This window comes from Heloderma suspectum, chromosome 1 (genome assembly GCF_057233095.1).
Source record: "Heloderma suspectum isolate Gila_16-S chromosome 1, 16-S_ref, whole genome shotgun sequence".
Lineage (NCBI taxonomy): Eukaryota > Metazoa > Chordata > Lepidosauria > Squamata > Helodermatidae > Heloderma > Heloderma suspectum.
Window position 1 is genome coordinate 435,678,263 of NC_139458.1, and position 24,710 is coordinate 435,702,972.

General features: G+C 51.9%; 1 protein-coding gene across 5 annotated transcripts in view; it reads left to right on the forward strand.

Annotated features, from left to right (window-relative positions):
• Positions 1 to 21,609, forward strand: part of INTS9 (integrator complex subunit 9) — a 92,787-nt gene extending 71,178 nt beyond the window's left edge. For 2 of the 5 annotated variants that reach the window (XM_084829434.1, XM_084829436.1), the window contains 6 exons: positions 2,012 to 2,183; positions 4,874 to 4,998; positions 9,702 to 9,869; positions 18,563 to 18,661; positions 19,066 to 19,203; positions 20,684 to 21,609. In XM_084829434.1, the coding sequence (XP_084685560.1) occupies positions 2,012 to 2,183; positions 4,874 to 4,998; positions 9,702 to 9,869; positions 18,563 to 18,661; positions 19,066 to 19,203; positions 20,684 to 20,860 (879 nt within the window). In that variant the 3' untranslated portion in view covers positions 20,861 to 21,609. Of the gene's footprint in view, positions 1 to 2,011; positions 2,184 to 4,873; positions 4,999 to 9,701; positions 9,870 to 18,562; positions 18,662 to 19,065; positions 19,204 to 19,764; positions 20,243 to 20,683 lie in introns of all 5 variants that reach the window. The other 3 variants (XR_014787010.1, XR_014787011.1, XM_084829435.1) reach the window with 3 other exon arrangements.
• The last annotated feature ends 3,101 nt before the right edge of the window (positions 21,610 to 24,710 follow it).

The following is a 24,710-nucleotide window of genomic DNA, read 5'->3' on the forward strand; positions in this document are numbered from 1 at the left end:
ATCCAGGAGCATTTGGACACCTGAGTGCTTATGGATGGCCAGTGCATATTGCATGCGGGCATTTACATTCTACCCTGCAAAGCTTGAGTGGGGAGTAAGGAGAGATTTCTAATGGAGTGGGTAGTGGCGCTTAAGAGTGTTGGGCACGATGCGGGTTCATGACCTCTGCCCAGCCGATGTTGGCCAAGTCGCCATTCTCAGCCTCAGTTTCTTCTCCGTGAAATGGGAATATTGGTGGTCTCCCTCAGAGGGATACTGCGGATTAGAGGAGGGCCATAACTCAGTGGTAGATCATCACATGCTTTGCATGTATTTATTTTATTTATTATTGCACTTATCCTGCCTTTTTTCCTCTTGCAAGGAACCCAAGGCAGCTTACATTATCCCCCTCCTCTCCATTTTATCCTCACAACAACAACCCTGTGAGGTAGGTTGGGCGGAGAGTGTGTGACCGGCCCAAAGTCACCCAGTGAGCTTCCATGGCCGAGTGGGGACTAGAACCCGGATCTCCCAGCTCCCAGCCCAACACTCTTGCCACTACACCACACTGGCTCTCCAGAAGGTCTCAGGTTCCATCCCTGGCATCTTCAGGTCAGTCTGGGGAAAAGCCCTGTCTGAAATCCTGAAGAGCTGCTGCCAGTCAGCGCAGGCAATACTGAGCTTGATGATGATCGTAGACTCATAGAATAGCAAGGTTGGAAGGGGCCTACAAGGCCATCGAGTCCAACCCCCTGCTCAGTGCAGGAATCCAAGTCAGAGCATCCTTGACAGATGGCTGTCCAGCTTCATCTTGAACGCCTCCGGTGTGGGAGAGCCCCCCACCTCCCTAGGTCATGGGTTCCATTGTAGTATTGCTCTAGCAGTCAGGACGTTGTTCTTGATGTTCAGCCGGAATCTGGCTTCCTGTAACTGGAGCCCATTCTTCTGTGTCCTGCACTCTGGGATGGTCGAGAAGAGATCCTGGCCTTCCTCTCTGATGATGACGATGATTCATTTCATTTCTATACCGCCCAATAGCCAAAGCTGTCTGGCCGGTTCAGAAAAATACCACAATACAAGATAATAAAAGCAAGAAATCTCTAACTTACAACATTTAGAAGAATCTAGGCCACAATCCTATGCATGTTTAGACAGAAAAAGTCCTACAATTCCCAGCATGCTGGGAGTTGTAGGACTTTTTCTATCTAAACATGCATAGGATTGCACTCTTAAACAGCTAAAACAGTTACAATAAGGTACTGGACCTGATAAAACCCCCTGCCATAAATCCTGCCATCATGTGTCATCAAACGCCGGAGAGTAGAGGACAGCCTTAACCTGGCACCCAAAAGATGTTTGTGTTAGTGCCAGGCAGACCCCTGGCGGGGACGAAGGGTCTGACTTAGCACATGGAAACTTCCTTTGTTCCTAAGGTGGCTGTTGCTCTGCAAGTGAGAGCTGCAACAAAATGTTGCAGTGCTAAGTGCCTCTGTTCACAGTTCCAGTTAGTCAGCTATGCCCTCCTCCACAACAGCGTACTCCATTCCACTCTCTCTCACACACAGTTTTCCATTCGTCCCCCAGCGGTCAGTCAGCTGTGGCCACTGCGCATGCTGAGTCCTCCCTGGGCCGTGTTTGGGGTTCCTTTCCCCTTTGTATGCAGATGTGGTTGCTTGCAGTATGGGCAGCATAGAATCATAGAATAGTAGGGTTGGAAGGGGCCTACAAGGCCATCGAGTCAAACCCCCTGCTCAATGCAGGAATCCAAGTCGGAGCATCCCTGACAGATGGCTGCCCAGCCTCATCTTGAATGCCTCCAGTGTGGGAGAGCCCACCACCTCCCTAGTTGTCCAGAAAGTGTGTTGTTGCCACCAACATGGTTTTTTGGAGTGCTTACACCTTAGCTTTGCTTGTGATCTTGCAGCATTTCATCATATCTTGTCTCATTTATGTTAAGAGAGGTGCTGACGTATCTTTGTCATAGTCACTGAAGGAAAGGCTTAATAAGGACCCTCTTTCTTCTGTATTCCAGCTCATTCAGACAAACAAACTGAAGCATTATCCCAGCATCCATGGAGACTTCAGCAATGACTTTAAGCAGCCATGCGTAGTGTTCACTGGTCACCCATCGCTACGGTTCGGGGACGTGGTGCATTTCATGGAGCTGTGGGGGAAATCCAGCCTCAACACGGTCATCTTTACAGGTAAGCGTTCTAGCATTACTCATGGCAAAACAAGGTTGGACCCCTAACCTGCGCACTTCCTAGGTTTTAATTCCAAGGAGAATTTGCTGCTTTAGGCAACACGTTTCGGGGATATAGCCGAGGGGCCAGAGAAGGCAGATCTGTCGGTAAGAGCTGCAAGAAAAATAGGCGATGTACAAATGTCATGGTAGCAATATTTTCTGATCCATCACTTATGATGCAATCCTAGGCATGTCTACTTAGAAGCAAGTCCCATTTAATTCCATAGGGCTTACCTGGGAGTAAGCGTGCATGGGGTTTCAGCCTCAGCTGTTTTAAAACCCCCAGATAATGAGAGACATTCAGTGTTAACTTTGAGAATTATATTGCTAATGGTCTGTCTTGCTTTGGAAAAGTTATTCCTTTTCCACATCATATGTTAGGGGCACCTGTGGGACTAGAGAAGCAGTTTACCCCCGTGAGTTATGGATGTTTCAGCCTGACTTGGAGGAATGTAAGAGCCGACCTGTAATAACAAGTTTAAAAGAGCGGAGTAGGAGGTATGGGAATGAGTAAAATCCCACAAACAAACAAACAAACGGAATGGCATATGTGAATTATTGTTTCTGAATGACAACATGTGTACACTGGGCCATTGTGAAAAAAAGTGGAAGGGAAAATCTCTTGTCAGGTGCAACAGTTCTGGGAGAGACGGACTCGACAGTCTTCTGTCTTCCTCCATCCTCTTCTCTGTGGTCGGTCACTGCCTACATGACCTTCCCCTTTCTGCCTGCAGCCTGGCCTGATTCAGACATTCAGAATCCTCTTTTGTGGAATGGCCCTTTGGCTGCAGCATCAAAAGAGGGGGGCAGAGGAGGAGAATTTCCATGGTTGGGGCCTTTGCCCGGCAGGGCATCACCGTGGAGCACTTGGCCCATACGTTCCCTCCAGGCGTGAGGGAGCCCTCGGCTAAGTGGCCTGTCGGAGCCCACTCCTCCCTCGGTGGGGCCAGCAACAGTCTCACCTAGTGGCAGCGGCAGGCACCTGCAAGCCAGCATTTTCAGTTTCCCACAATGCCTCTCTCTTGGGCATTGTAGGAAATAAGAATATCGGATAGAGGGCAGGAATCAGCATCAGGGGGCTGGGGGCAGATACCCAACCTGGTTTCTTTTCTAGTGCGGCCCTGGCAAGTGGGCTGTTCTACAGGATGTCAGGGGTGTTTCTGAGCGCAGGGAGTGGGATACTAGTTCAGATTCTGAATGAGAACCATCAGACATGGGGGAGATGTTTTCCCAGGCTAGTCCAGACATGACTGGGCCAGCTTCTCAGGTTACAAACATCCAGCTGGCTGAGGATGAGGGTCCCTCTTCACCCCCCACCCCCATGAGAGGCAGCACACAGGAGGAGGAGGGGTTTGGGGAGTCTGACGTAATAGATGCCAGATGCAGGTGCAGGGTAAAGAGAGAAAGCCGGGGTGGAACTTAGACAGTCTGCCCGATTGGCCTTGTGTGAACAGCTGCGCTTAGAGGCCTCATGACAAGAGAGGGACCTCCCCCCCTTAAGTTAGGCTAGCCAGACAGCCTCCCTCTTCAAACGGCAGGCAACTCTCGTAAATCCCATTTGAATCCCCTGAAGGCATCCCTTTGTAGACGTAGAGTCTCTGAGAATTTGCATCTGTATGACCCTGTGAAGTAATGGATTAAAAGCTGCAGACTGAAGCCTCTCATCTGTGTATGTTTGGGCGACGAAGTGAAGTAGGGGCCAAGGGAATCCTGACACGGGGGGAGCAGGGTGTGGGGATGCATGAATCACCAGGGTTTTGTGCAAGAAGAGCCTCCTCTTTTGCATCCCTTGGCGTCATTCCTGCCTGGCTTCTTGGCTGTGCTAGGTCCTCTCGCTGTTCCGGGGCCCTGCCAGCCCTCTTGCCCGCTCCCCTCCCCTCCCGCTTGCCCTGCCTCCCGGGCCTGCTCCAAGGGGAGACATGGTGGGCAACTGCTGAGGGCCCAGGCCCCAGCAGGGCCCCCCTGGAGTCGCTCCCTCTCCTCACCGTTGCACCTGCTTGCGCACCTGCCTCTTGCTGTGGCCCGGACAACAGCGGTGGCGGAGAGGAGGAGGAGCATGAGGCAACATGGCCTGCTTGCCCTCTGGCCTCTGCCTGGCAAGTGAGCCAGGGTGGCCATGGTGAGAAAGAGGGAGGAGGAGGAGCTGCTGGCAAGAGCAGTAACTCGGGGGGGGGGCACTGAGGGCGCCTTGCCCAAGGGCACCCCAAAGCCTGCAGCCAGCACTGCCTGCCCCTCGGTTTTCGGACCATGTGCACCCGAGGGGTCCCACATTGGACACCTGGCCCCTGCCTCCTTCCCCGCGGAAGCTCCGCCCGGGCCGTGTCCCGCCTGAGCTCCTGGTGCCGGAGGGGAGGTCTCGACGCGGGCGCTTCTGCATTTCAGCATTCTAGTCTTGTAGCTTTACTGTTTTAAACCTGTTGCTGTATTTTAAATCTCTGCCTTGCTGCTAGGTTTCATTCTGGTTGTCTTTTTATACTGCAGTTTTAAGCTTTTACATTTCGTACTGCTTTTATTCTGTACTTCGTGTTTTTCATTTTTGTGATCCGCCCAGAGCGCTTCAGCTATTGGGCAGCACAGAAATGTAATTAATTAATTAATATTGAAATGGCATTAATTTCTCCCATCCCACCCGCACCTTTCTGTTTACAGAGCCTGACTTCTCTTACCTGGATGCGCTGGCCCCCTATCAGCCACTGGCCATGAAGTGTGTTTACTGCCCCATAGACACCAGGCTGAATTTTATCCAGGTGTCCAAATTGCTTAAAGAAGTGCAGGTAAATCAGATGAAGCGTTCTTCCCTTATGAGCCTTTCCACAGGGCCAAGCCAAACCAGGCGTTGCCCTAAACACATGGCCACCTCCAAGCCACGGCAGCTGTGGGTCATAGAGCTGGAGGGTCCTGGTAGGCCTCCTAGTCCAGCTCACTGCTCAGAGAGCATCCCAAGCAGCAGTTTCCGGAACACCCCCAGCAAGGGAGAGACCACCGCCCCTCTAGCAATTGGGTTCTTTGTCAAATTGCTCTTACTGTCAAGAAGTTTCTCTTGCTGTTCAAACAAGATCTCTCCTGTTGTGGCTTAACCCCTTTAGATCAAGTCCTCTCCCATTCCTTGACATCCCAATACAACTCACCATATTACATGATATCACCACATTCTGAAATTCCCTGCCCCTGCTGCATGTTATTGGCTAGTGGAGGGAGAAGGGGTCGGAATAAACACGGAACGGTGTGATGATCTCACAACAGGTCATCAGTTCTGCAAGCACCAATAAACCGGTTCTATCCTTAACTATTTCTGACCACAAAAACAGAATAGGTTCAAGGGAAATTATGTATATCCCAAAATATAACACAATTTTAATTTAAATGCTAATTTTCCACTTAAAATGAAGGCAATTGATCAGCAATCAAAAATGCCCATCAATCCATCACATACATGGTGTGGAGGATGTGGACAGGGAGACATTTTCTCCCTCTCTCAAAATACTAGAACCCAACGGGGTCATCCTGTGAAGCTGATGGGTGGGAGATTCAACGCAGAGTTCAACTATGGAATTAGCTGCCACAAGATGTGGGGGTGGCCACCAATTTGGATGGCTTTAAAAGGGGGTTGGACAAATTCCTGGAGGAGAAGGCTACTAGTCCTGATGGCTATGTGCTACCTCCAGTACCAGAGGCAGTGAGCCTATGTACACCAGTTGCTGGGGAACATGGGCAGGAAGGTGCTGTTGCGCCCATGCCCTGCTTGTGGGTTCCTGGTCTACAGCTGGTGGGCCACTGTGTGAACAGAATGCGGGACTAGATGGACCCTTGGTCTGATCCAGCAAGGCTCTTCTTATGTTCGTATGATGTTATATAGCATGGCAGACAAGATGGAACTCTGAGGGACACCATATGCCAATGGCCAAGTCGTCAAACACCATCTTCTGGGACTGTCCCTCTATAAAGGCCCGGAACCACCATAAAATGAGGTCTTCAAGTTCCACCCCAACTAGAAGGGTACCATGGTTGATTCGTATCAAAAGCCAGCAGAACCAATAGGGATGAACTCCCCTGTCCAGTTCCCAGCATAGGTCGTCTACCAAGCTGACCAAACCTGTCTCTGTCCCATAACCATAACTTCACGGAATACACACGAGGGTTCTTATTCATAGACTGTACATAGTCTGAACATTACTTTCCAGGTCCAAGGCTGTACAAATACACAATACCAAGATCCCCTTAGGGTTTCGACCAATCTGGTCCTCTTCAGCAGGAGAAGATAGAGAGGTAAACAGTAGCAGCCCTCCCTAAAACAAAATAAACATGATGTTGGAATTCCTACATGGAACCAGTAGTTGTTTAATACATATATAAAGAAAACTGAGACCCACACCATGCAACTCTTAGTTCTACTAGACCAGGGGAGCAGAACCTCTGGCCTGGTAGTCCCAAAACATCTGGAAGGGGCCAGACTGGGGGAAGCTACCCCCACCTGGATGTAGATCTAGTGTGTATCCCAAAGCTCAGATCAGGATTTCTCTGCACCATAGCTGCTGGAACTCAGCATGGTTCTTCAGCCTCCAGCTGTCCCAGCTCATCCCTGAAGAAGGCAGGGACCTTCACTCTGGTCCTGTGATCCTCTTCACCTGCTGCAGGAATAGACGAAGTTCCCAACCCACCCTATAATAGGTTTTAAAGCAGGGGTGCAGAGCCTGAGGCCCATGGGCCAAATCTGGCCCACGTGGGGTCTGAATCCAGCCCTCCAGTTTCCCCAGATGGCCATCCTCTTTCCCCCAACCACCAGTTGTTTGGTACTTTTTTGGATTTGCGCAGTTTTGCTCCATTCGGAAAGGCTGAAACGCCTCTCCCAAGGCTCAATTTACTGGCAGTAGGAGCTGTAAGCAACAACAGGCCGCTGTTTGGGGCATTTGCCCACCCCCCCTCTTCCTGTGATCTCATCCCCTTTTGCCTCCCCCCCCCCCGCCAATGGAATGTGGCCCCGGGACCTTCTCCTAAATGGCCATTGGCCCTCCGGCTGAAAGAGACTCAGCACCCCTGCGCTAGACTTTAGTGGGGAGTTTGGGATGCAGCAGCCATGCATTTCAGGCAACATCTAGCTTGGCCCCCAGGAAGAGAAACTCTAGCTCGAGCTGCGGCAGCGTTGCAGCAAACGGTCCATGGGGGCTTTGAGCTGGGAGGTCGCCGGCACAAATCTCACCTTGGCCATCCAGCGAAAGGCCTGGGCAAGCCGCCATTCTCTTGGCCACAGCTGCTTCTTTGATACCGGGACTCTGGGCTGCCCTGATGGAGCTTCTCCCGGGTGTTGCTCAGGCCCCATCGACACAGGCAGCAGAACAAGGCCGCAGCATCCTGGGGCAGTAGAATGGACCCTGATCCATGGAGCCCAGGGCTACAAAACCTTTCTGGGCCATGGGAAAATTTGGCGATTTGAGAAACTGTCCCAGGCACCACCACAAAATGACTGCTATGGGAAGCATGGCAAAGGACTAGTGACCTGCCCCAAATTACGGATGGCTGAATCTCTCAAGTTCCATTTCTCATTTTTCCAGTCTTAAGTTTGGTTCATCTCAAACTTCGGGAATGTTCCCTTTCTTCAGTTTGGTTCGCCCAGAACATTGAGAAAAAAGTTCTCATGAAAATTTGCACATGTTTTTGTGCACATTTTTCTTAATGCATGCATTTTTGCAGGCAATTTTGCCTAATAATACACATTTTATTTGCATTTTCTAATGCTATTTTCACCCATGTCTACATTTTTGTGGGCACTTTCCCCTAATATGCAACTGTTTGTAGGCATTTTTTAATCGGAGAGCTCTGTTGCAAAATAGGAGAAGTGTGAATTTCAAAGGATAAGTGAGTTCTGGTTTGCATATTGGTTCGAAAGGGTACGGCAAGAGCAGAAACCTATTTCACAGCGATCCCAGCTGCTGGTAAGAAAATGTGTCACTGGTTTTTTTAAGTGCAAGGTGGGTGCCAAGAAAGGTGTCTGGGGGCGCTTTGGTGTCCGTGGCTACCACGTTGCCTACCCCTGACTTAGACAGTAGGCTAGGGGTAGGAGTGCACGAAAGCCACTTACCTGGTCTCGCAGCTTTTCGTGGTGGGGGGGAGGCGCTTCGCTGCTCTCCCCCTGAAGTTCAGGCCGGGGGGGGGGAGGCTTCCCACCTCACCCAGCCAAAATTCAGGCCTGGGGGGAGGCTTCCCGCCTCGCCCGGCCGAAATTCAGGCCGGGGAGGAGGTGCCTCGCCTCGCCCGGCCGCGAAATAAAAAGTTAAAAAAAAAACAACACGCCCCCGTGATAGGCTACGTGACGATTAACGTAGCCTATCACGGCTAGCTCTGCAAAGTCAGCCGTGATAGGCTACGTAAATCGTCACGTAGCCTATCACGGGTGACTTAAAAAAAAAAAAAGCGCATACACAAATGGCGGCCCCCATAGGGAGCCGCCATTCGCGTTCCTTATTTGGTCGCTGTAGTCTACGTAAATTTTTACATAGACTACGGCGAAAATAAGGGCAACGCAAATAGCATTGCCCTTATTTTCACCGTAGTCTACGTAATCTTTACGTAGACTACAGCAACCAAATAAGGAGCGTGAATGGCAGCTCCCTATGGGGGCCGCCATTAGCCGTACGCGCTTTTTTTTTTTAAGTCACCCGTGATAGGCTACGTGACGATTTACGTAGCCTATCACGGCTGACTTTGCAGATCTAGCCGTGATAGGCTACGTTAATCATCACGTAGCCTATCACGGGGGCGTTTTTTTTTTTTTACTTTTATTGGAATGGCGGCGGCAGCCGGTCAAAAGACCGGCTGCCGCCCCCGCCCCTGATGAAGACCAGACGAACCGCCGCCGGGACCCGCCGCCGGGAGGGACATTCGGGAAAGGTAAGTCCCGTCCTGGGGGGGGGGGGGGCGGGGGGCGGAGAATTTCTCCCCGAAACTTCTTCGGGGGGCCGAACACGTTGGCACTTGGCCCCCCGAAGTTTCGGGGAGAAATTCTCCGCCATCCCTAGTTAGGGGTCATATTTTTTAATGATTCCCTATTTTAAAACAAAAATAAATAAATCCTCCCTGCAAGTAGAAAACCAGAGGAGCAGGAAGCAGGCTGGGTTAGAGCCTCTCACCTTGCTGTGCTACCTTTTTTGTTTGCGTGGAGTTTCAACACAGAGGTGCATTCAAAGATGGTGCCTCATTCTGCCACGTGTGTCAACCAGCCCTGAGATAATGTGCGTGCGAATCACTTTAAAAATACGCTTGGAATATGCTCTATCAGCCTTCCCTGGCTGGGCGCCCTCCAGATGTGTTGGACTACAGTTCCCATCATGCCTCTGCCAGGAGACGGAGTTGTAGCCCTGGATATCTGGAGGGTGCCAGAGATTGGGGGATGCTGAGCTGTGTACCCCCTGTTGCTTCATCTGCCACTCGAGGGCTTCCAGAACGGTGCCTGAAGCGGTGCCTTCCCTGTTGTCTCCTGCAGCCGCTCCACGTGGTTTGCCCAGAGCAGTACACCCAGCCCCCGCCCGCACAGTCCCACCGCACGGACCTGATGGTGGACTGCCTGCCCCCGCCCATGTCCTACCGCCGCGCCGAGGTGCTGGCCCTGCCGTTCAAGCGCCGCTACGAGAAGATTGAGATCACCCCGGAGGTGAGTGAGACGGGGGGGGCATCGCACGAGCAGGCGCAACTGGCGCTGCGCATGCGTGGCTTTGCGCCAGCACAGCCTGAATGGCTCTCGAGCAGCCGGACGCCGTTGCATCCTTCCCAGAATGCAGCACTGAGGGGGCCGTTGGCGCCACACGGCCCGTCCTGCTGCGCCTGGTATCTCGCTTTTTTCCCAGGCAATCCAGTTTTGCAGGGATGTCTTCAGAGAGCCCTTGAGTGGAGTGGTGCTGCACAAATGATTTCACACAGGCTGCAGACATCCTTTATGGTTTCTTCCTTTTTTCTGTCTGTATAAGTGCAAAGGGACCTTTCCTGCACAGTGGACTTCCTGGCAGGAGCCAGCTGGGGCCATTGTCCCCCCATTGGCCATGCTGGCTGGGGCTGATGGGAGTTGTCGTCCAAAGCATCTGGAGGGTCCAAGTCAGGGAAATCTGCCCCAGGGGTTCGATCGCATGCTTTCTTCTAGCATGGCCTTGTTCTTTGAGCTTCTGTACATCACTGGTGGTGCATCCAGTATAGACTGGCCTGATCCCGTGCAGGGGAGCGAGAGAAAGCCACGCAAGGGCAGGCAGTGGGGTGACTCTGCACTAGTAACAGTTTTGTCTACCATATCTAAGAACAGCTAGCAAGGATTGGAATATGACAGCTCCGTTTTACTGTATGATATATGATACGTTATTCTCCTCACTGCCTCCCTTTCAAGGATGGGGAAAGTGTGGCCCTCCAGATGTTGTTGGACTACAGCTCCCGTCATCCTTCACCATTGGCTGTGTTGGCTGGGGCTGATGGGAGTTGCAGTCCAAGGACATCTGGAGGGACACACATTCCCCGCCCCTGCTCTGCTTCCTGCCCATGAGAGCGGGCTCGCGTTTCTTTAGCCCAAATGGCGCCTCCCACGTACAAGAGGGCGGAATTAGCAGGTTTGGGGGGAACCCACGGCTTGCAGAAGTACCAAAACTCTGCAGGAAACAAAAAAACCAAAGGGAGGGGAACTCCCCAAAAGATCCCCATGTGAATGGAGCATCCTTACTGGCCGCAGAGTGCTGGTGGGTGATTGGCCACGGTTGCTGGGGGGATTGGAGTTGTAGTCCAACACATCTAGGGGTGCTGGGTTGGAGAAGACTGCTCTGAACAGATACTCTGCTCCGAATTTTAGGAAAGGTTAACAACACGCAGCCTGCGATGCAGTGTGGTGGCTAGTGAACGCACCAAGCATTGTTTGGCATTTCCCTGCATCAAGGGAAGTTTGGGGCAGCCTTTATTCAGTTTCTGTTGGAGGAGATGGGACCGGGGGCACAGGCGGGGGTGTCTTTGTATCTATTTATATAAGTATACGTTGTGCGGGAATCACGGGGGAGAACTCCCAAGGGCACACTCAGGACTAGGACCCTGTTGTAGTTTTAATGTTTCCTTAATGATTTCAGTTGTGTGGGGATGTTTGTTTTTAATGAGTGGAATATAAATATTTTAAATAAATAAGTAGGTTCACAGCAGCCTCAGGCCAGCACACACACACACTCCGTCCAACAAGGGTTGGCATCAAGGGTAGGCATGGCTGGGCACATGCATGGGCCCACCCCCCAGCAGGGGCTCGCCGGGAAGGGCCCCCTGGACGTGCGCCTTCTTTTCACCCGTGCAGCGTGCTTGTTCACCTGCCTCTGGCCCAGGCAATGGTGGTGGTGAGAAGGAGGAGGACCAGATGCTGCGGCCTCCTTGCTCACTGGCTCTCTGCCTGGCAAGGAAGCGAGAGGCAGCCCTCGTGAGAAAGAGGAGGAGAGCTGGTGACAGGAGTGCTGAGGCTCACTGAGGGAGGTGGCCCACGGAGGGTGCCTTTCCCAGGGGCCCTCCAAAGCCTGGAGCTGGCGCTGGCTGTAGCCAGCTGCCAGCTCATGCCCTTTTGCCGCCCATCAGCTGGACGCCTCAGCGTCTAGAGAGGGGGCTGCTCCTCTATTTTGCGCATCGCACGGCAAGGCTCACAAAGACAGGTGTGTGTATGCGACAGTACAGGAACCATTCAGGCGGTAGTGCTGCATAAAGCCCGGCCTGTAATGGGCGATCTGGGAAGCACAGGGCGGAGTCCAATCCAGCCCCCAGTTTAAAGATCCTTAAGCGCTGTCGTAGACCGACGTCGGAGCATTTGCAAAAGGGCTCAGTAACTGGAATTACTGTTTTATTACTGCTCAAGGGGGCATCATTTCATACAGGATGTGCAAACGCAACGCAAGCCCAGGGTACAATTAAGCAGCTTTCTCAACGAAGTTTGGCTGCCCCTGCTGCTGAATCCCCCGCATTCAGTTTCAGAGGGAGCGCTGATTTGCATGCAAAGAGCCCGTTCGCCTGGATGGTGAGCTGGAGTCCAGGAGCGCGTTTTTAATTGGGAAAAGAATGATTCTCTTCAGGCTTCTCTGCATCCTGAAAAGATGCATATTTATCAGATTCCGTTCAGCCAGGGAGCCATGCACAGCAGTCGCCTTTTTGCCTGCAGCACATTGAACAGAACAAGTCAACCCCCCCGCCTCCCGAGGAGTCCGGTAGGTTTGTAGGTGTCACTTAGGGACTGGCTGAGCCCACGTACTTAATTTCCCAACGGAAAGCATGCAATTTTTTTGAAAGGCTCCTGGCGCCCACGGAAGTAGGTCCAAGGCATGATGCCGCCCAAACTCCCGCTTGTGTGTCTTCAGCCCAATCAAAAGACGTTGCCCGAGTCCAGTCATTTCTAGCTGGAACAGAGACACCACACCCACCCTTCCCCCCAAAACGTTCTGCAGATCTCAGCTGCAGTGCAACAAGGCCACGGTAGGGAACCAGCAGCCCCTAAGACATTGTGGGACCCCACGTCCCATCATCAGTCCGAGCCAGCAAGGCCACTGGTCAGGGATGATTGGAATTGTGGCCTCCATACATCTGGGAGGGTCAGAGGCCCTGTTCCCCCACCCCCACCTCAGCGCCAAGTGATTTTGTGGTGATCCTGGAGAACCACTGAAAGCGACTGGCGGAATAATAGGAAGCTACCGTCTACCGAGTTAGACCAGTGGTTACCGATGAACCAGTTACCGATGAACCGGTTGGTTAAACTCCATCCAACTCGGAGTTAGACCGGTGGTCTAACCATTGGTCTAACCATTGGTCCGCCGAGCTCGGGCAGAGAAGCTACCTGTCTGAGTCTTGTCTACTCGTACAGGTAGCTTCTCCCCACCGTCTCAGGCAGGGGTCTGCTATCTGAGATTCCTTGGGCTGGATCCTGATGTCGTCATACCTAGAGTAGACCAGCCTTCCCCAACCTGGTGCCCTCCAGATGTGTCAGGACTGCAACTCCAATGGCCATGCTGGCTGGGAATGATGGGTGTTGCAGTCCAACACATCTGGAGGGCACCAGGTTGGGGAAGACTGGAGTAGACCCATTGAAGTCAGTAGGACTTCATTCATGGCTAACGTAGTCAATCATGGTTAACTTCAGTCCCATTGATTGCAATGGGCCTGCTCTGACTGAATCTGGATACAACCCCCGTAAGTGCAGGTGCAAAGGTTTGAACCTGGGATCTGATGCTTGCACAGGGGGCCTCTGAGCTGTGGCCCTGGACCTAACGCCACAGCGGGCGGCACAGGGAACTGGCCTGTGGGCTGTAGCTGCCCCGTCACAGGGCGCGTGGGAGGGAGGACGATAGCCACTATGCGCAAAAACAGCACGGCCATACCTGTGGATCCCGTGTAGACACTATGGGTCACAACTGTGTTGGTTTGCATGCCAGCGCACATTTTTACATTGCGTAGATATGCACATGCGCATCAGGCCAGGTCTGGGGTGCAGGCATTCATCACAAGTAGCAGCGGACAGTTGTGATGAGAAAGGAAGAGGCTGCGAGGGTGTGCTGTAGGCCAGAGGCCCCATCAAGCCCCTGACGTGATGTGTAGTTTAGCTGTGGCTCGCGATAAACAAAATTCAAAGTGATCTGGATAGACTGGAGTGCTGGGCAGAAAACAACAGAATGGCATTTAATAGGGACAAATGCCAAGTTCTGCACCTAGGAAAAAGAAACCAAATGCACAGATAAAAGATGGGGGATACGTGGCTCAACCACACTACGAGCGAGAAGGATCTTGGAATTGTTGTCGATCACAAGTTGAATATGAGCCAACAATGTGATGTGGCTGCAAAAAAGGCCAATGCTATTTTGGGCTGCATTCATAGAAGCAGAGCTTCCAAATCCCGGGAAGTACTAGTTCCCCTCTACTCAGCACTGGTTAGGCCTCATCTGGAGTACTGTGTCCAGTTCTGGGCACCACACTTTAAGAAGGATGCAGACAAACTGGAGAGGGTTCAGAGGAGGGCAACAAAGATGATCAGGGGACTGGAAACAAAGCCCTATGAAGAGAGACTGAAAGAACTGGGCATGTTTAGCCTTGAGAAGAGAAGACTGAGGGGAGATAGGATAGCTCTCTTCAAGTACTTGAAAGGTTGTCACAGAGAGGAAGGCCAGGATCTCTTCCCGATCATCCCAGAGTGCAGGACACGGAATAATGGGCTCAGGTTACAGGAAGCCAGATTCCGGCTGAACATCAGGAAAAACATCCTGAGTGTCAGAGCAATACGACAATGGAACCAATTACCTGTGGAGGTGGTGGGCTCTCCCTCGCTGGAGGCCTTCAAGACGAGGCTGGACAGCCATCTGTCAGGGATGCTCTGACTTGGATTCCTGCCTTGAGCAGGGGGTTGGACTCGATGGCCTTGTAGGCCCCTTCCAGCCCTACTACTCTATGATTCTATGATCTGTGATTCTATGCGTTTCTGACGTGGCCCTGGGCGCTGGAGCGGCTGCCCCGCCATCCTGGCCGCCTGGCACGTACATCAGCTTGTTCACTGTGTCCTTGGGAAATTAACTTCTATGGGTTTATCAAAACTGCACAGAGAGGCGAAGGCGGCTCGCTGCGTTATTCCTTAAACGTTTTAAGAAGCCCATGAGACTCATTACAGTCCCTGTAGCAGAAAAATAGCTTTAATGATGTCTGTGATTAACAGCTTTTTAATAAAAACCTCCGCACCACGCCCCCTGCCTCAAAAGGGGAGAATGGAGGAGAGGGGGGAATTATCCTTGCGCATCTCCGGCAGGCCGGATTCGGCGGCTCTTGTGCACCAGGGCAACCGAGTCTGGTGGTGCCAATTGGGCTTTGCACAGGGCAAAATACTGATATTTAGCTATCAGTCATTACCACAAAATCCTGATCCTACTTAATAATTGCAGGGAAGGTTATTAAATAAAACACGCAGTTAAAACATTAGGCCAAGAAATCAGTTGTCCAATTATTAGCCACCTCATTCAAAACTTTGGCCTGATTCTCCCATCCCCTCAGAAATAGGGCCACTCTGCACATGGTAAGTGCATCTCCATCAGATAGGAAGCTGTGACTAATGTAGGTCAAGGACCATTCAGTCTGCCTAGGGAGGGGTGAAGGAGCGACAGTCAAGGTCGCCAGGCTTTTCCCAACATTGTCTCGCCGCTCATCTCGTGCCCAATCCTCTTTCACGCTTGCAATCACCACTTGCTCTGTGCGAACAGGAAACGTGCGCAAGTTGAGATTTGCACAATCTCCCCAAATTTGAGCAAATCTGCTTTGCGCAAATTTCCTCCAGGCAGTAAAGCGGGACTGAGTCAGTCTATTGGGGAAATTGGTGCACATTAGATTTGCACAAATCAAACTGGGAATCGGGAGTGAGATGAACGTGAGCATGTGTCTGACAATTTGCGAATATTTTTTGGCAGACCTGTGCATGAACTTGCATTCAGAGCTTCGAACAGGGCATACGCACATCTTTTGCGAGCTAAAATGAAATTCTTGTACATCCTTATCTGTACAGACAAAGGGCAGGACAAAAATACCCCTTCTCTGCTCATCGTCCCATGGGCACTGCAGCGCATAGCACATGACATCTTGAGCTTGGCCAGTGGCACAAACATGTGGCCAACCAGGTGACTACGGGAAGCCCACAAGCAGAGCATGAAGGTCAACAGCCCTCTCTGGCTCAGCAACTGGTGCATCAACTTTTAGAGCCATGTAAACTAGTGACCATCCCTCCATCTTGTGGCAGTGAGTTCTATAAATCCAGTATGCATTGTGCGTTTGCTTCGGGGTGCCGTGATTTTGACCTTCCCAAGACTACAGTGCATGAGACTTACAGAGGAAGAAGTGATTTGAGACCAAAGCCAGGTCTTGAAGGAGCTCATGCTAAAGCAGCCTTCCCCAACCCAGTGCCCTCCAAAAGTGTTGTCTGCAGTTCCTAGCATCCCCAGCCAGTTTGCTGCCTGGGATATATTGGGGATTGTAGTCCCAGAACAGCTGAAGGCACCAAGTTGGGGAAAGATTGCTAGGGGACCTTTTTCTGCTATTCCCCACCCAAAATAGCCTTGTATTCTTTTTTGTTCTGTGCAGCCATTTGAGTTTTTCTTATGCATTGTTTAAAGTACACCATCTCAGATACACTCGCAGGCAGGTTTTTAAGTTTGATGTTGAACTTAGAAATCTCGGCAGTACAGATCTGCAGCCTGCGCTCCTCCTTGCACACACTCCCCACCCCTCCGCCGGCATTTCACTGTGTCGCGTCTTGAATGAGTCCTATCAGCAGGAGGTTATATATATTATGTGCACACACACATATATACACCTCCACTCTCCTCCAAAAATGGAATCCAGCCATATAAATAAAATCTAACAGGAAGCCAAATGTCTTTTACCCTCTTGCTTCTGGGAAGAGGCTTCCTGGCTCTTAATAGATTTATTTATTGGGGTGTAAGGGTGTGCGAGGCCCTGCGGTGCTCCGCATTCCTTGTTGAAGGCAGCCTTCGCGGCCACCACTTGGCTGCTTCTGCTTTTTTTTATGATGGTACCAAGGAGCCGGTTTTGATTTCTTGCTACACCGTTTGACTGCAGAGACGATTTTGCAATGCGTAGAGTCAGCCGCCCGTTGGAGTCCTACAGACAGGAGCAGCTCCTGCACAGCAGCAGAACCATGAAGGGGTTGTAAGGCTATAATCTTGTGGCGTCTGACCTCGGGGTTCCTCAGAAGCCGTTCAAAGGTTCCCCAACGAGAAGACCGCGGGCAGCCCTGAACAACAGGCGGCCCATCATTCCTGATCTTCTCTCTCTTGGAGCACAAGAAGAGTCCAGCAGGATCAGGCAAGGGTTGATCCTGTTTTCCACAGTGGTCAACCAGATGCCTTCGGACAGTCCACCCGTGGAGCATAAGGGCAATCGGAGCCGTCTCCCACATCTGCTCCCCGTTCCATGTAGCCTTAGAATCATAGAATAGTAGGGTTGGAAGGGGCCTACAAGGCCATCGAGTCCAACCCCTGCCTTCATGATGAGTAGCCTCACAAGGAAGATGCTCCAGCCTCTTGATCAGTCTTGGTTGCCCTTCTCCAGCACCTTTTCCAGCTCGGCTGAGACGGTGCGTCCAAAGCTGTGTGCAGCATTGTGGTGCAGCACACCAACACCCTCAGGCCGACAGCTCTGCTCCCCCACAAAGGACCACCCAGGGCAAGGCAGGCGAGGAGGGCAGCAGCAGCAAACTCCATTCTCCTCCTGTAGTCGCACTAATGTAAGTGAGCTTAAAATGCAAAGCTGCACATGCTTGGAGTGTTGTAATTTTTTAGCAGGGTTGGCAGACCTTCTAACATAGATGGCATATGGAAGCCGTTGCGAAGGGACAGAAGCAGTTGGGAGGGCTCCTGCTCTGAAAGGTGGCCAGGAACTATTTTAAATAAATAAACGAAGCATGGAATGGTGGCAGGGGTGGGGGAGGAGAGAAATGCAATCCCGAAGGCCGTCTAAAGTGAGGAGGGCAGACGGCCATGAAATCCTGGGTCTACAATTACCCTGATGCACCACGGCCCATAGATGTGTGTGGCCATTTTGTTTTCAGTCCATTTCCTACGGATCCCTAGCAGGGACTTTGCCTTTTTCACAGCTGCTGCACGCTGGCTTGGCGTTCTCATGGAACTCTCCACCACGACCCCCAGAATCTCTTTCCTTGTTAACCCCTGCCAGTTTGGAGCCGAGCGGTGTATGTGTTGTATGAAACTGGGATCCCGGTGCCCAGAGTAAACAACAGGGTTTGTGCCCCCTCCCCAGCTGTCTCCCGGATGGCCCCAGTTACTTTGAGATCCCTTATTTGCATAGCCCAGCCCCTTATTTTTCATATTCTTGCCCTTGGTTCTGTTTCTTGGTCACACTGAAGTTGCAAAGGATTTGCAGCCAGGATTTGAACACAGACCTTCCTAGTTTGAGTCTAGACTCTGTATCAGCCTTCCCCAACCCGCTGTCCTCCGGATGTTTTAGACTACAACTCCCAGCATGGCCCAGCCAGCATGGCCAATGGTAAGGAATGATGACATGTATAGTCCAAAACATCTGGGGGGCACAAGGCTGCTCAGTCTACTAACCATTCTGGAGGCCTAGAATTTAATGCCATAATTATGACTTCTGAACTTTAGGCTGTGCAAGTAACCCCTTTATAGAGACGTTTGGGGGCCGTACATGCGTGGCATGCATATAGGGGTATCTGTAGACGTTTCTGTGCATGTCCCTGTTGTGCCTTTTATTGGTTTTCGTGAAATTCACCCAACTTCAGCTGAAGATGTGCTCCTCCTTTTCCTAAAGCTGCACCATCTGCTTTTGCTTTAGCTTGCCGATTCGCTGGTGCCCACAGAGATGAAGCCGGGCATTTCCTTGGCAACCGTTACGGCTCTTTTGCATACCAAGGACAACAAGCACGTGCTGCAGGTACAGTGTGGATACTGGGGAGGAAGGACAGGCACAGGCAGGGGGCGGAGGGAGGGGCTGGCTGGAGGAACTCCTCTTGCCCGGATTCCAGGGTTTCCCAATTGAACTGCAGCTGGAGTCACTAAATTCCAGTCAGACCCCTAGAATAAAGCATTTTTGGGCTGGCGCATGCAAAGGAAGTAGGATTCCTCAGCTGGTTGCATTTTGGAACAAACAGCAGGGAGCTGATACATTCCTGATACATTCAGCTGATCCGTGAGGGGGCTGGAGCCCCAGTCCCGGGTGCAGTGTCCGGAGAATAGAGAGGCATGACGGCCAGCAGCAGGCTTCTGGGGCATCATTCCCACTGAAGCGACTGCCCCTCCTTCCTTCCCTCCCTCTCGCAAATCTACCTTTCCTGGCAGCTCCCCCCAAAACCCCCTCAGCCTCAACCTGGCAAGAAGAGGAAGAGGGTGACAGACGACGTGCCAGAGCTGAAACCGATCAAGCCTCTCCTGAGCGGCTCCATCCCCGTGGACCAGTTGGTGCAGACACTGGAGAAGGTAACGGGGGGCTGTGCTGGGGGCTCCATCTGTCACTGAGCACTCGGTAGAGCAGGGCTGGACTGTGCCTCAGCCTTCCCAAACCTGGGGGCCTCCAGAGGTTTTGGACTACAACAACTCCCATCGCCCCTAGCCAACACAGCCAATGCTGAGGGATACAGTGGGAGCTGTAGGCCAAAACATCTGGAGGGCCACAAGATGCCCTGCCCTGCCCTGATGTAGCAGACCATTTGAATTCTAAACAGCTGATCCTGCAAATCAGGATATTGGGGGTGTATTCTATAGAGTGTGCGACTTCCAAGAACTCAGACCAGTGCCACTGAAGCTGCCAGTGGTGGCTCTGAACCTGCCCTCTGTGACCTCAGTGCCTAGGGAGCAGGGGCTGCCCCAAATGCAGGATGTCTGCTTTGTCCGATGGAACTGACGGGTCGCCCGTGCTGCCTCCAGTTTTGGAGGCCCTTGAGCACGGCACTCTCAGTGGGCCCCTCCTGCAGTGAGTCTCCCTCCTCGCCACCACGGTCACCAGCTGCAGTTGTGCCTCCTCCTCCTCTTTCTCATCAGGGCTACCCCTCGCCTCCTTGCCAGGCCGAGAGCCAGTGAGCAAGTGGGCCAAGGCATCTCCTCCCCGTCTCCAGCGAGTGGGCCGAGGCATCTCCTCCCCGTCCCCAGCGAGTGAGCCGAGGCATCTCCTCCCCGTCCCCAGCGAGTGAGCCGAGGCATCTCCTCCCCGTCTCCAGTGAGTGGGCCGAGGCATCTCCTCCCCGTCTCCAGCGAGTGGGCCGAGGCATCTCCTCCCCCTCTCCAGCGAGTGGGCCGAGGCATCTCCTCCCCCTCTCCAGCGAGTGGGCCGAGGCATCTCCTCCCCCTCTCCAGCGAGTGGGCCGAGGCATCTCCTCCCCCTCTCCAGCGAGTGAGCCGAGGCATCTCCTCCCCCTCTCCAGCGAGTGGGCCGAGGCATCTCCTCTCCGTCACCAGCGAGTGGGCCGAGGCATCTCCTCCCCATCCTCAGCACCCTTGTTGGGGCCAGAGCGAGAAGCAGGTGAACAGGCAGGCTGCAGTGGGGAAGGGGAGGAGCAAGGCCGGGGGCGCATGTTGCGGGGCCCTTGCTGGGGGTGGGCCCTTGGCACGTGCCCCACCACTCCTGCCCTTGGCGCAGCCCTGACGGGAGCCATGGAAAACTGAGCCAGCGTCTTTCTGCATAGCACCGCCTGGGTTCTGCTCCTTCATGCAATGTGATCGTGTGCCTGAATCTTGACCTGCGATGTGCAGGGTCATGAGCAGATGGCTATTGGCTCTTTCTATAGCTGCTTGAAGATTAACATTTATATCCCTGGCCCACACGTTGTACCAGGAATTCACCCCCCAAGTTTAGCGGATCGAAGGCATCACGTTCAGATGATGACGATGGCGCGAGTGTATGTGCCGCTTCCCGCAATGCTGGCTTTGGCACGCTGGTAACTCTCTCCTCTCTCGGCTTCAGCACGGCTTCAGTGACGTGAAAGTGGAGGACACCCCGAAGGGGCACATTGTGCTGTTCCAAGACGTAGAAACCCTCATTCGCATCGAGGAGGATTCGACCCACATCATGTGCGAAAGTGACGAGGCGCTCCGGGTCAAGCTCCAGGACCTCGTCCTCAAATTCCTACAGAAATTCTAGCTGCTGCCCTGCCGAAGTTCCCCTTTGTGCAAGAGGGAGAAGGCCCAGCAGCAAAGGAACTGGACTGTGACGAGGCCAGGAGCACAGAGTGGGAGCATTCGCAAGGAAACTGCTCTTCTCCGAAGTATGGTTGCCAGCTCTTTTCCCAGCGGAGGCTCCTGGGTCATTACACAACCAGGAAGAATTCAGCAGGCGCAGCTTTCCCCCTTCCTGAAACTACAGGAGCATGAGCTGCAGCTATTGATTTTTGCACTTCCGTAGAGGTGAGCAAGCGCAGTTGCCTCACTCCAGAAATGAGTTGGTTCACCCTGCTCCATAGTTATGCCTCTGTGTAAACATCCACAACACCAAAGTGCCCAAACTGTCATTCGTGCATCTGGCTCGGAGAGAGAAGGCACAGCCACTTCTGACATTTTGCTCCAGATGGGGCCTTTTCTCGTGGACACAGGCGGGCTGTCCTGTTCCGCACAAAGTGCACCTGGGTCTCTCACTCAAATCATTGGGGTCAATCTTTAGTTGTTTTGGGGGGGACATGATGGAAAGACCACAGTAAGAGGAAGTGCCAATGCTCTGCATTTCCGTTCTGCTCTGCCCCCCTCCTCAAATGGCTAAGAGAGGCTAATAATGTTTTTAAAGATGCATTTCGTTTCACTTTGTTTGTGATGGGGGCTTTCCCTTCAATTTCATTTGTTTTTTCAACTTTGTAATGCTGACTGGTTTGTTTAAAAAATAAAAACTAGAGACCTGGTCATAGGTGGTTGTTTTTTTCTTTTTTTAAAGGACCAACTATTTTATTTATTTATTTAAAACATTTCTTGGGCACCTTTTAGGGCAGAAGCAGATTTTTATAGATGATGTCACGGTGTCTTTATACCGTGTTTAGCACCATGGTATAAGGATTAACCAGACATTGAAAAGTGCTTTTGCAGATCAGAAGCACTAAACATACAAGTGGTATGAAAGGCAGAATAAATAACCTTGCACTCCCCAGCTTTTAAAATGTGTTTATATCAATTTCTACTCTGCGTTGTCAGAAAAACACAACTAAAACAGAAAATCATGGAATCATAGAATCATAGAATCATAGCATAGTAGGGTTGGAAGGGGCCTATAAGGCCGTCAAGTCCCACCCCCTGCTCAATGCAGGGATCCAGGTCAGAGCATCCCTGACAGATGGCTGTCCAGCCTCGTCTTGAACGCCTCCAGTGTGGGAGAGCCCACCACCTCCCCAGGTAATTGGTTCCATTGTCGTATTGCTCCAACAGTCAGGAAGTTTTTCTTCCTGAAAATCTGTAAAGATGAACATAATCTGTAAAGTGGGGGGTCAAAAGAACCCCGTGTGTGCAGGCAGCGGGACACTCCCCTTTTCCACCTCATTTTGATTAGGAATTGGAGTGAAAGGAACAGCTGGAGTTGCTGTAAACCTGATTCTGGCTGTGTGCTTGTGTCTATATCCCCGTGATACTTAATGAGTAGATCACAGATGATCAGGAAGACACTTCTGCTCTGATCCAGATAAGGAGATCTGGCCATGGAAGGAGGATTCTGCATACATAGCACTTGTCGGTCCATGAACCATGGATATAAATCGAATATGCATTGGAATGTGCATTGGAATACACATCCAGTTGGAGATAGCCACCTGCCCTGCGTTCAAATGCACATCTCCATCCTGCCACAACTGGTCGTGAGAAATACTGTTTGTATGCATGACAAGAGCTACGTAGCAGAGCAGAAGCTTCCACTGCCCTCTTCTCCAAGAAGAACATCCTCTCTGAAGTCCCCACTGCTCAGGGAAGAATCTGCGAGTTGCCCTGGCTTCCCAGACGCCTGTGCCCAGTGGAGAATACAGGACAGTAACATTCCAGTGCAGTGTTACCCTGAGAACGGCAGCCAGTGCAGATCTACTTATTGAAGATGGTAGCCTTGATTGATGGGCCACTGCCAGGATTTTGCCCCCGGAAGGTGAATTAAGAACCACTAACATCCCTGTGCTTGTCTTGTCAAGCCTTGGGCGGAGATTGCATGAAAGAGACCCAGGACAGATGTGGCATGGTGGGTCGGCCTCTTCAAGCCTGACCCTTGAAATGGCAAGCTGGAGGCCCTGCCCATAAGTAAACAGGCTCATGGCCTGTTCTGGAGGGAGTTGCTCTCCCTCTGAAAAATCAGGTCCGTTGCCTGGGGCTACTCTTAGAGCCATCACTGTTGCTGGAGGCCCAAGTGGCCATGGCGGCTCAGAGCACCTTTTGCCAGTTTTGGCTGGTTCATCTGGACAGGGATAGCTAATAACCTCACCGCCGGATTACTGCAGTGCGCTCTATGTGGGGCTGCCCTTCAGGCTGGCCAGAAGCTGGTGCTAGTGCAGAATGCAGCAGCTCTGCTGTTCTCAAGAGATGCCTCTTCTCAGCATCCCTCTCCCCTGCCGAGGGAACTGTGCTGGCTTCCTATCCGCTACCAGGCCAGGTCTAAGGTTTTGGAACTAGTGTACAAAGCCCTAAGCAACTTGGGACCAGGATACCTGAGAGAGCCCCTTCTCCCTTCCCAACCTGCCCAGTCGCTGACGTCATTAGAGGGCTCGTTCCTGGTGGTTCCACGTGGACCTGTGGCCCGAGTGGCACCCACCCATCGAAGCACCCTCAGTGTGGTGGCTCCATTCCTATGGAACTCCTGCCTTCTTATTTCAAGAAGCCTTCCTTGAGTGAGCAGACACTTTTTTACTGGTACTGTTTTTAAGAAACAAAATTTTTAATATGGTGTTTTATTCTTTTTATCTTTTATTGTTCACTCCTCTGGAATCTGTTTATATGTGGAGTGGTATATAAATGTCATGAGTAAGTAAGTAAATAAATAAATGTATTTGTGGATGTATTCTCCATCAAACGTCAATACAGAGCACCTGCCCATGACTAGACCTACTTTACTTCTAGCAGCAAGCTGCCAAGTCTTCTCACAAACAGACTGGATTGATTTCTCCCTTAATCAGCGCCTTTCCTGTGTGAGTGCTGCTCTTTGCATGTATGAGCACCAAATGCCCACCGAGTCCCCAAGGAACAAAAAAGGGCCCACATGCAAAAGAGACAATGCAGGAGAAATCAGGCAAAAATGAGCTGCCGTTGAGGGGCTCCGGGGCAGTCAGATCCTTACGCTCATCAGCCTTTCCTCATCCAAGGTGGCTTGCCAACGTAACGGCGGCATCTGCCTGCACCTTGGATTAATCACTTGCCTAATAACCTCACATTTCCCTCTGACTGTTTATAATATTTACAATTTCTAGGCTATAATTTATAGCGAGCGGCTGTCAGGGCTGAGCAATCCTTCATCGGCCAACTGTGGAAGTTTTGTTCCATCGGTAATTGATTGCTATCGTTTTCCAGCATCTCCTTTCCCTCCTGCATGCCATTCATTATTAACTGCTGGGCAAAAAAACAAACAAAAAGGAAAAAAATATCTGTGTAATTCCAAGTTTTAACATAGTTATTACAGAGCCCAGAGGATTATTGAGCAACTCCTGCCTCGAAGCAGGTTTTAAATGGGCTCTGGATGTGGTCATTTGCAAACAAGCTGTAAGCGTGTCTTGCAGGGCTGGCGTCAAGGGTAGGCACTGTTGGGCACATGCCAAGGGCCCACCCCCCAGCAGGGGCCCACTGACAAGAGCCCCCTGGAGTTGCTCCTCTTCACCCTTGCACCCTGCTTGTCCTCCTGCCCCTCACTGTCACTCAGACAAGGGTGGTGGTGAGAAGGAGCAGGAGATGCCGTGGCCTCCTTGCTCACCGGCTCTCTGCCTGCCAAGCAAGCAAGTGGCAGCAGTGATGAGAAAGGGGAGGAGGAGGATGAAGAGCAGCTGGGGACC